At 47.0% G+C, this 12,403-nt stretch overlaps 1 protein-coding gene across 1 annotated transcript in view; it reads right to left on the reverse strand.

Moving 5' to 3' along the window:
- The window catches only part of LOC119461954 (midasin-like), a 268,647-nt gene that overhangs the window by 136,021 nt on the left and 120,223 nt on the right, over nt 1-12,403 (reverse strand). The window contains 2 exon segments of the mRNA XM_049672349.1: nt 3,310-3,463; nt 4,266-4,494. Coding sequence (XP_049528306.1) covers nt 3,310-3,463; nt 4,266-4,494 — 383 coding nt within the window.

A 12,403-nucleotide genomic window follows, 5' to 3' on the forward strand; every position in this document is an offset into this window, starting at 1 on the left:
AGCACATTCGAATGTTTGAAGAAATTGGAAACCAAAGTGAAGAAGACGAGCTGAGGGCAGGTGGCAAGGGAGCTGCAAGAAAGAAAAGAAAAAAAAAAAAGAAAAAAGTGCTACATGAAGAACGTGCGGAGGAGCTCGAGCGGCGAAGCCATGGTGGTAGCAGAACAAGTGCGACGCTTGGGAAGAAAAGCTCCTGCCGTCGCTCCTGCTGCGGCCGAGTGAGACAAAAAAGAAAGAAAGTCATAAATATGGGACGTTATTGCATTATCACATGAAATAAGGCTTGAGTCGTACAATGTGCACAATCTCAGAGTGGTGCTTTTGTCGCTGGGGTGATATGGCACTATCCGGGAGAAGCTCGTACTTCACGTCACTACACAACACAGCCCTTTGTAGCAGTAGCGCACCCAGGATCTCTGCCAGGGGGGGGGGTTGCATTTTTGTGGTGGGGGGGGGGGAGGGGGTAAGCAAGCACTTTGCATACTACGCAATTTCCTTGCTTTAGACAGAGGAATCCAACACCAAATAAAATGCCTAATAATTGTAATAATATAATGACGCCAAGGATGATGGCGATGTTTATTTCTTCAGCATTTTACTCAAAGTAATTTACAAGACAGTGATAGAGTGTTTTTTGCTAATGAGGAAAATTCGACCTCAAGCCACGTCCTGAATTTTAATGGCAATGTGAACAGAGCACTGAAGCTACACGTTGGACTGGTGGGGCTGGGCGCATAGGGGGGAGTTAACTCGGCCTCAGGGGGGGGCGGGTGTTACAACACCCGAACCCCCCCCCCCCCCCCCTCCGGTCGGTCGGTGCGCCACTGCTTTGTAGGGTCCAAAGTAGCGACTGAGCTGACAACCCTTGGCGGGGAACCAGCATTCACACCCAAACTTGATCGGGGTGGTACTCAACTTGACCATGGCGAAGATTGTAGTGTGCACCTGCACCTGCACTTGCAGCATGCACCTGCACTCTGCTGCTGCGTGATGTCTAGGCGTGCCAATTGGCGAGCTTCTACGGTGTACTGCGTAATTTGCTAAGCGTCAGAGGTAAACAACGCGTCGTAATCATGAGGAAGCATCGCAACCAGCATGGTCTGAACCTCACGTCCGTAGACAAAACGTAACAGCGTGAATGGTGTTGTTTCCTGGATGGAAGTGTTGTACGCAAACGTTACACACGGCAGGACCTGATCCCACGTCTTGTCCTGTAGATCTGCGTACATGGATAACATGTCCGCGATGGTTTTGTCCAATCGTTCTGTCAACCCGTTGGTCTGCGGATGATACGCAGTGGTCTTGCGATGGCTCGTGTGGCTTAGCTTGAATACGTCGTCAATCAGCTGGGCCGAGAAAGCTGTGCCTCTGTCAGTGATCACGCACGACAGGGCGCCATGTCGAAAAACGATCTAGTCTATAAAAAACTGGGCAACATCGGCAGCCGTAGAGCGTTGTAGAGCCCTTGTCTTGGTGTATCTCGTTATGTAGTCTGTGGCAACTATGATCCACTTGTTCTCAGCGGATGAAAATGGAAAAGGCCCGAGTAAGTCCATTGCTATTTGATCGAATGGTGCCCTAGGTAGTGCGATCGGTTGCAGCAGCCCTGCGGGGATTTGCAGCGTTGACATTCACGATAACTTTTTACGTAGTGTTTTACTGATGCAGAAAGTTTGGGCCAGTAGAACGCCTGTCGAACTTCGGCAAGAGTTCGTGAGGAACCCAAGTGACCAGATGTGCAACACTATTATACCTAGCCTTATCATTACGTTATGTCAACAAATCTTGCTCTGTGTCATGACATCAAGGTAATATCAACAATGTCAAGTCCACATTTTGAGACAAGTATGAAATTATATATCTTATAAGTGCCTCAACTTTAACCCTTTGAAGGTTTTTGCCGTATCTGTATGGCGGCGGTTTTCTGTCCCGCAAGGTCTTTGCCGTACGGGTACGGTTTCGATCCTCCGTTTGAAATTTCGCGTCATAATGACGATGCATGCTTACCGGGAGGTGCTGCCACCTTTTAGGACTTACAAGAAGCGTTTGACATTTGTGCTACCTTCTTGCGGAGATAAACAGAACTGATTTCTAGTTTCAGCGCGTGCGTCGCGCAGACTGCGGCAACACCCCTTTCGCGGTTTCGGTTGCGCCGCGTGATCGCAACGGAGGCGAGCCAAACGTGAGTTTTCCTCTGTCGGCACTCTCTTGCAGGGGCGGCGGAAGTTGATTTCTATCTTGATTGGCGCTGCTCTTAGCTTGTTTATCACCGTCGCTCACGAGGTATTCTCGCTCTCTGCGGCAACGCGCTTTCGGTGCCGCCGTGTGATCGCAACGGAGGCGCGCGAAACGTGAGTTTTCTCTCTGTCGGCACTGTCTTGCAGTGGCGCTGAAGTTGATTTCTATCTTGATTGGCACTGTCTTAGCTTGTTTATCAGCGCCGCTCACGAGGTATTCCTGCTCTTTGCAGCAACGCGCTTACGCGGTTTCGGTTGCGCCGCGTGATCGCAACGGAGGCGCGCCAAACTTGAGTTTTCTCTCTGTCGGCACTCTCTTGCAGGGGTGGCGGAAGTTGATTTCTATCTTGATTGGCGCTGTCTTAGCTTGTTTATCAGCGCCGATCACGAGGTATTCTCGCTCTCTGCGGCAACGCGCTACGACTGACAGCGCGCCACTTTCCAGAGAGGGTGCCTCAGACCTCTGCCCAAGGCAGCCGCATGCAGAGAAGATGTCATCTGTGTGCGAAAACAACTCGTCGCCTCAAGAGGAGAACAGACACGCATTTTTGGTGTGCAGACTGCGATAAGGCGCTGTGCGTAGAACCGTGTTTCAAGGAATACCACACCCTGAAATATTATTGAACATTTGGAGTTCTGAGTGATGCCGACATCAAAATACTATTTCTAATTTTTTTTCACTATTTATTCCAGACTTTATACATTTTGTACATTCAATATCCGCAATAAAGTAATTTGACCATCTGGGAAAGCTTTTTTTCAAAATAATTCGACCTTCAAAGGGTTAATACTTGCTAAATGTGAGGAGAGTGCGCTAAAATTTCTACAACTGAGAAAGTATGTGTCAGTGCTCCTTTAGGCGATTAAGTGACCATCAAATCACACAAGCTTTCCCATACGTGCATTGGTGGATGCACAGATAAAATTGCACAAATGGGAAGGATTTTTTAGAAAAAGAGATAATGTGCCTTGCACTTTTCAACTCACAACACAAATGGTCGTTGCAAAATGTGCACTGACTCTCACCAGCTCACATGTTTAAAAGTGGACCTGCCAAGGCTGAAACACTCACGTGCATAGGTTGACATTTTTCAGCATGAGCCAGTGGCCTTGCTGCAGGCTCGTCACCAACACGCTGTCTTGCCACTCAAAGCACCCACTGACAGTCCCAGGCATGTTGGCAGCCTTTTCAAGTTGCTCAAGCTCTTTCAATGTAAATTTCCAGCCTGTAATTAAACAAAGAAGCGTCATGTTACAGCAGCCACCTAGCCCATCTTTTCAAAACCTATAAGAAGAGAAAAGCACATTACAAGCAACCTGTGAAATGCCTGTGCAACTCTGAACAGTGGCCAGTGCTTCCATAAGAGTAAGCCTCCTTAATCAGAACTTCCAATGAATAATGAATCTAACCACTGGAATGGCATGCTCCAATTCAATTCCTCTAGTAAGCCAAACGCTGTGTTATTTCAACCTTTCATTGTCTCCTGAAGTTTCTGGTGCACTGCCAAAGAACAAATGTCCCCTACAGCATGAAGGCCTCTCCCAGCAATCTTCAGGGCCTGCCACCTAACCCTTCCATGACACAAGAACCTAGTGCTCCATCCTCAACAACAGATCACACGAGCTAGAGGTCGTCAAAAATAAAAGTTTCTTTCTCTCTCTCAAATTAACTTTGTCTAGTGTCCTACGATTCCATGCCACTTATGGATGATTCCATTTGTCAGCTCATTCGTCATAGCAACAACCACCAGGAGCACACATCTGCTTAGGTGCTGTTTAAAGGGTGCTAACACGAAAACTATAGAATTACCAGCACTGCGGCTCAGTGGTATATACTACTCATTTATAACAAATTTAATCAAAGTGAAATTTCGTTGCAACTGGCCTTCAAAGAGCTATCTGCAATCCTTAGTTAATGAGTATTGCAAATTTTATCACCCCCTCCTTCAGACATGCACACAGACAAAAAGATAATGTGTTTTTAAAGACATCCTGGCACAGCATCGTAAGGCAGAACATTCCACTCACCTCTGGACTCGAGGACGTTGCCAAGAACATGTCGGAGGCGCTTCAGGCCCTTTAGCACATCATCGAGCTGTGCCACGTCTCTTGGCATAATCTGATGTAGTTGATGCCGCAGTTTCAGCAGTTCCTCCATGTCACAATCCATCAGTCTTTCAGATGCCTGTTTGAGGAGCTTGTCAAACTGACTGTCCACAGATGAAAGCAAGTATTTGAACCTCTTTACCAGGTCCACCTGCATGGAAAGTAAGCCATCCTTAATTAGCACTCCTAGGGACACTGACAAGTCAGTCAATTTCAAGTAGTGCACATACTTTTTTAGCCCACAGAAACACACTAGAATGCAATAAACAGAATAGCCAACATGAAAACTTCGATATGCCAATGCAAGACTGAAAATTACGTAAAAAACTTGCTCATGTCTCGTTCACTGCCCCTTCATTAGTAGAGGCCAACTGCCATTCATTCTCCACAGAAGTCAATCGAAAAGGTGCCATCATATTTGGCTGTCTTTGTCAATGCGGTCAATTCAGAAGAACACATTCATTTTTGCATATCTTCATTGAGTTTTGCTGTGCTTCGCTCAGCGTCTTCACGGGCAGAAATTAAATGCACCGAGCGAGAGTGCCAAGGATTCCAAGCAGGCAAACAACTAAGCAATACATTGCACTCACTGCTACCAATTGGCTCATCAAGGAGGCTGCAAAAGAGCATGTATGATGAGCGGAGGCATATTTAAATCATAATGGCACAGCAGAATGAATTTCATAAACCGAGCAAAAATAACATGTAGTCTTCTATGAAGGCAGAGGGAATGAAAAGATGAGTTGCTTGGTAAAAATATTTCTTGAGTTAAAATTTAAAACTAAACTCATATGACGAATATTTAAAAGTGAGCCTACATTCCTAATGAACATTAAGAATTGGAACAATTATGTTTGGATGACTGAAGATTTCAAAACAAGGACCTATATGCGTTTACCTAGCAAATGCACATGATGAATAGCATTCATATAGTATTTTGAAGGGGGAAAAAATAAGACGAACTTAACTATTTACAATGACAGTGAAGTAACTTTGGCTGCTTCAGGACCACAAATATACTGACTTGCACCTGACATCCTGTAATGGTACTAGAAAGATTTTCTATTTGGCCTTCAATAATATGAAACCTTCACTAACTGAAACTAACATGCCTCAATATTTCAGCCAAGTCGAAAGGTTGTCCCAGTGCAGATAGAGCCCCTCCCCTATTGTCCTATGTATTTCCCTCACTTATACAGAAAAATATCCCCCGTAAACTCCAGATACTCTCAACAGCTTGCTTGACAAGGCTGCTATGAATAGATAACTCTCGCTCCGAAGAAAGCTTCATAGTGCAGGACGACGACAACAACAAAATAAAAAAAGAGAAAATAAGAAACATGACTGTTGGGCATGCATTATGTTTCCCTCTGAGCAGGAGGAAAAAGCTGCACATGATCGCAGCAAGCAGGAAACCAAAGGTGGAAAAGTACAAGACGTAGAGTTCATCTAGATGGCACAGATGCGAACACTGTTAAAGAGTTGTTATGTGACGAAAAAAAAATGTTATTTTTTACCCTCGTCCTGGCAATGCTTCCATTATAAATTTTATCAGCATTTGATGGCAAAATGCTAAATTGGGATGTGCAATGATTGCGCAGCCCCATGATGTGCAATGATTGCACACTAGAGATGCACAAGAAGCAGCAAGATTGGCAGTGAGCTATTAAGTGTCTCCAAGCGAAGTCTGGACATTGATGTCGAAGTGAAGCCAGTGCTGCAACATCATTTGAACTCAAGTTTCATGCTTAAAAGAGGCAAGCATACAAAACATGGACACAAGACCAAGCTTTCCATTTGAATACATCATGCTGGATGCCATGAAGTGTCAAGCATTGAAAAAGGGATAGTAATGAGCAACACTATGCCAGTTTAGACTGGTTAAGTAATTATTTAGGATGTATTTTCATTTTGCTGTCAGAAAAGTGCTTATTATTCATAAAAAAACCAAAGGCCAAGCTTTCCTTTATCAAATTTCATGCCCAAACCTCTGTGCCAGTAAGTTGGTCTGATGTCAAAGGCTTCAAAGTATTTTTTTCGTAGTTAGTTTTAGAGTACAAAACTTCTTGAAACTTGTAGCGTGAAGCCTTTGGTTTTTCTAAAATGCAATACAGGCCTCCACTGCTGATCAGTTCATCAGACCAAACAGATGCTGTCAAAATACAAGATGTCACAGTGAGCTGGTGTAGGATCTTGAAGACATTACCACCCTTCTTTCCTTTTGGCCTCTTCCTCTCATGGTGAAGATGGGCGTTTTACCATTACGGGAGCATAACTTATGAATATTGCTTAACTTACTATTCCTCTTTAGTGTCCCTTTATTTGTATACAGCAGCTGCACTTCATTACCCAGGCAGCTTTTTAACCAACAAATTCATAAAAAAATAATAATCAATGTAAAGTCATTGAAACTAAAAGATACAATACCTAGTACTGCCCACAGGACTAATGATATGGCAGCCAAATGCAATGTAGGACCGAATGAGAAGTAAAATAACATGCCCTTTCATTTTTGCCATTTTATCCTTAACTAGTGCAGCTATTGTTCTTTGTTGGTATGCAAATGAACTTAAAGCTACAGAAAAACCCGAAAACAATGGTAGTACACAAATGCTATTAAAATAGAGAGCGAGTCGTTTTTATATTATGCAATGGCATATAATCATCACTCAAAACAACTTACAAGATAAAGAAATGTATGTGAACATCTGTTTCTTGCACAAAAGGGCGCAGATAACTGCACATAAACAGCAGGTGGTAAAAAGCGGCTAAATTTAATGAGGATCAGCATGAAAACTTGTTTTTAAAAAAAGAAGAAAAAAATCTTGGAAAGGAAAGGAGCGGGGTCACGATTATCAGACCGCTCATATAACCTCCCCCTTCAAACAGGTTCTACTGGAGAGCACCCGTGTCGAACAGAGAAACCAGCTTTACATGAGAAAATGAGCACGGCGTTTCCAGTCGTGGATGAATACGTCGTTGCTTAACCTTCAAGCAAATGCTTTTATAGGCTCAAAGGAAATACTGGCGCAGTTGACGTGCGGGCCGCTTGTGCAAAACACGCAGTCAGCGGCCGAAGCAATGATACTCGTCTCAGTGTTTTCGTGTGTTTCCTATCGAGCCCCGGCAACATTTATCCGGCCGGAGCGTGCATTACGCGTAGCGAGCCCCGACCGGAGCGCCGGCGAGACACGCAGACTCAAACGATAGACAGAAAAAGAAAAAAAAAAATCGAAAGCGCTCGAGAAGGTGCGAGAAAGAGGAGAGCACCCGTCTAGCCACCGTAGCAGCGGGATGAAGCCATCACTTCTGTGCGACACGTTCCTCGATAACGCTTGCCGCAACCGCCGCCAGGGGACTCCATCCCGCCCTTCCCCAGCGACCCGCGCAGGGAGAGCGGCGCGCATGGCTGCCGCGAGGAGAGGAGCGGTGTGACCAGCGTGGCGTCGAGTAACGGGAGCTCGGCGTGCTCGGGCCCGTGGGCCGGGCCCTGGGCGGGCGGCGCAGCAGCCGAAGCGGCGTTGCTGCTAGCGCTCGCCGCCCTCGGCATGGGCACCAACTGCCTGCTCATGGGCCAGGTGGCCGCCCGCCGCCGCGGCTGGGCGCAGGGCCTGCTCTTCCATCAGGGCCTCGTCGACTGCACGCGCGCCGGTCTACTGCTACCGCTAGGCCTAGCCCTACTCCTGTGCCAGCGGGCGCCGCCGCGGTGCCCCGTGCTTGAGTCGGCCTTTCTGCTGCTCGTCACCGTCTCCACAGTGAACCTGCTCACGTGGGTGCTCAGCGACGGCGGCCCGGACTCGCCGCAGTGCCTCGCGCTCGCGCTCTTCCTCGTGTGGTTCGCGTCGGTCACCGTCCAGCTGGGACCGACGTTCCTGGCGGGCGCCCGCGCCGCGCACCTCTGCCCCGTGCAGCCAGGACCGCACTACGTGCTCGGCCTGCTCTGGGTAGGCGTCAACGCGTTCTGCGTGCTCCTCACCGCCATGCACCTGCGGCGGCTGCACCGGGACCTGTGCCGCTCCAAGGTGGAGGCCGCGCGCGTCGCCTCGCTGGTCACCGCGATGATGGTCTCCGCACCAGGTGACCGGACCATGCAGGTGCGTGCCACGTCTCGCCATCGTTGGCTGCGCTTCCCTCTGGCACGCGATGGCGGGACACTCACGATATACGTTGCTCGACAACACCGCACCGCCTCCTCTCACGCTACACCGACGGGCAGTCGCCCGACTCGAGAAGCTCTCTCCCGCATGCATAAAAGCATGTGCGGCAAATAACGCTTCCAACAACTAGCGGGGCAAAAAGCTCGACATGACGCAGAGATTAAAATACAAAGAAATCTCAGCCAGCGGGGCAGTCACACACGAGAGTGAGGGGAGGTCAGCGTAGAGACAACGCGTTAAAGGCGCATTAAAGATGGGCAGAGTCGCCCGCTGCGTCGGCGGACTCAATATCGGCGGCTCGATCCGCTGCATGAATCCACATTTAGAGAGGAGCTCAACCCGACAACTACATATGCATAATCTCTCTGTAAATGAGGCTTGCCTGTTTGCACTGAGGTTAAAGGTAAGCGCTTTTCTTAAAGGACTACGTGGAGCGCCAGGAGCGGTGGGGACTGCGGCGGCTGCGCGCCTTCGGTCTGCTGCTGGCTGCCTACATGCTATTCTGGGGGCCCCTGTTTGTGGTGACGCTCGTTCAGCCCAAGGCACCCCTACCGCACCAGGTTGCCATGCATGTGGCTTTTGTGCATGCCACGGTCAACCCTGCACTGCTTCTCGTGCTAGACACAGACCCACGGGGCTCCCCTGGTGCGACACCCCTGCAGCTGCCCATTGACCAGATGGTGCCTTTGTAAGTATGCACACTCCTCACTGGGCCTTCTTTAGATTCGCAAGCTTAGAAGTTGAGGTTCTACACATTTTCCAATGCAATGCAGTGATTGCACATGTGTGAACAGTGAAGTCTAAGGTTTGACGAAAACTCGTCTGGCGAGGAAGGAACATGGCTGAATAAACGTACACTCGCCAACTGAAAAAAAAAAAAAACCAACATATTGATGTTTCGGCACCCAATACGGGTGCCTTGTTCACAATGAACGAATGCATGATGGTCTTTATTATGTACGCATCGGAAGATGTAATGCGCTTGCGTACAACTCAGAGAGGGGTCCCCATGTCCGGTTTATCAGGATGATAAATTTTTCTCTCTCTTGGTGATGGAAGCCGAATGCCAGTTAATACTGTGTCCAGTCTTTTCATGATGCTCTGCCAGGGCACTGCAAACCATGTGTCCTTTGGCTATATCATTGCGGTGCTGCTGTAGCCTTCTTTTAACCCTTTGCGGTCCGTTGTCGGGCACCACCCGACAAGGGTGTTCGGGGGTTAAATTTCGCGGTTTTTATGACTGCGATTCATGCGCATTCTTTGAATACACGATGCGCCGTCTCTTTAGGGATAAATAAACTTTCTTTGTTGAAGTTTACTTCTCTTTGCACTAGGGTGCAGCACAATGTTCAGCACGGCTTCTGGATACCCGAGCGTTCTCACTTGCGCGCGCAACCGCACGTTCGCGCTGTTCGCTGAGAAGCATGACCACATTTTCACCGCGTGCGTTTTATGGTGGTACATTTAGTGAAAGCCCCCTTGTAGGGGTTTCCATTTTCAATAGCTTTATTTTGAGGCGCACACAGCTGCAGAATCATGGTGAGAAAGAACAGCGACACCTGCAGTACCGCCGCAACCTCATTATACAGCTGGTGGGTGACGTGAGGGCTAGAGCCAAAAAGCGAGGCTCGTCTGCACGGAAGGAGTGCGAGGAAAGGCTAGATGGGAGGATCCATTTCATCTACAAGCTCCCAGGCCGAAGCAGCAAGGACTGTGTTGCTTGTAGCGATCGAAAAACAAACGGAGGCAGGAGAGAAACTGTGTGTTTCTGCAAAACCTGCCTAACAACCCTGGCCTACACCCAGGAGAATACTTCGAGCGGTATCACACGCTGCTCAAATATCGGTAGAGGAGTTGCCTGCAGAATGAAAGAGAAAAATAAATATCCTGTGAGTTTTTCTTCCACAGTTGGTGGTTTTGTTAGCGGCGCCACAAACTAGCAAAACAGTTTCGGACCGGAACAGCTGGAAAGTGGGTAAACGTTTCGGACCGCAAAGGGTTAAAGTTCCCCGTCTCGCCTACGTAGCACTCCTGCCAGTCCTGGCAAGGAATTTTGTAGATGACAGTGAGATATTTTTCTTTTTTGAGGCAGTCTTTGACTGACGAGTTGTTTCAGCTAGCTTGAAGGAATGTGGCAGATTTGTACATCATAATCTTTGAAAATTCTTGACATTGACTCGCTCACGCCTCATGCATAGGGGAGAGACGCCCTTTTCCTAGTTCTCATCGGCCTGACAGGGGGTTCAGCTGCACGCTTTTCTTCAGTCTTTATGAACTCGCCGGCGTAGCCATTGGGTGCGTTAAGTTAGCGCGCTCCGAACTCCAAAGGAGCATGCTCAAGTGCTATGCCTTCGGAGCTTAACTTAACGTCATTTTTCCGGAAGCCGTAGCAGGCGCGCGCTCTCGCGCACCGTTTCCGCGCAAGTTATAAACTTCAAAAAAGATTTTTGAAGTTTATAACTAATCACACTGGTAGGCACTCCCGAACTGCATAACATGTACGCACCGGCAGCTATTTTTCTGGAATGCATATGCACTGTGGTTATTTGCCAGGCGAATGTGAACTGTGTCACTTGACATCAGCATAAATACATAGCAAACGGCATATGTTCGTTAATTGACCACTTCTAATTTTGTGGCTCAGGGTGGTCAGGTAGGCGAATACAGTATTAGTGAGCTTTTTGCACTGGCAGATAGTGCTAACTTAGTCTCATTCTGCCTGACGCGGAGGCAGAGTTATCACACGGTCATTTCTTCTCTGCTACTTCACACCAGAACTAAAACAGCGCTTGGCCAGGCCCACGGACCCTGCCAGCAGACTATGTAGCCTGCAAACTGTAAATTTCTTGATATTTGTCCTTGTGTAATACCTTGTGTTTGATATCTATCCAGGCCTGACAAAGACATCGAAGCAGTCGTGGTTCCCTTTCTTGACATGAATGTATTATCGCAAAAAGTAGTTGCAGGGGCATCAACATGCAAACAGCGTAACGTACTTTGCTGCTATTTACCATGCATAAACAGCATGCACCCATATTTTATGCATCCAGAGTTCATAAGCATGGCAAGCATTCAATTGTGGCTCATACGTGTTCTGCATCGAAGGCACAGTTTGGGGGTGCCTGCCAATAAGATTAGGTGTGGATTTCAAAAATGTTTTTTCTCACATTAAAAAACATTTACTTGCATCGAAATTTCGAGATCACAAGCTGAAAGGTTGGTGCGTAGAATGAGCTATCTCACATAATTTTATCTGGAGGGTCTTGATGCTTAATTTAGGTGTGAACATCATCGGGAAGTGGCTTTATGCCAAATTTGGAAGTAATATTCTGGAAAAGTATTTGATTTCATAGTTAAAAGATTATTTTTAGCTGAAACTATAGCAACGAGAAAGAATTTAAAAGGTATTCTGGCTGACACATTAACAATGTTTATGAAAATAATTTCTGAAAATGCAATTTTTTCATTTTTACAAAGCCAATTAACAGCGGTAAATTCTCAACTGTGTTCACCTATGACGTCATATGAAAGAACCACGCTAGTACAATATTCAAAAATAAGATTTGTCATGGTACCTAGTTTCACCTCTGATTTAAAAAAAATTGCCTCCAACCAACTTTTGCTTCGCCAAAACTTCAAAGAACGCTTACGCCATCAAAAAAAAAATTTTTTTTTTCGTGAAAAATACTTCTGTGAAACTTCATTCATACCGTCACCAACTAACCTGATTTTTTCCATGAGAATCGAAGATCGTCGATTTTTGGGTGTGGGATGTTTCGCGTGAAATAAAGCAGCACGGTTATGAGAGTGCAGTGCAGATCGCATCGAGATCAATGCATTGGCGTGGTTCACAAAGGTTCGAGATATGTGTGCGTTACGCCACGCAGCGCCCTAGATCATAGA

Source organism: Dermacentor silvarum, chromosome 8 (genome assembly GCF_013339745.2).
Source record: "Dermacentor silvarum isolate Dsil-2018 chromosome 8, BIME_Dsil_1.4, whole genome shotgun sequence".
NCBI lineage: Eukaryota > Metazoa > Arthropoda > Arachnida > Ixodida > Ixodidae > Dermacentor > Dermacentor silvarum.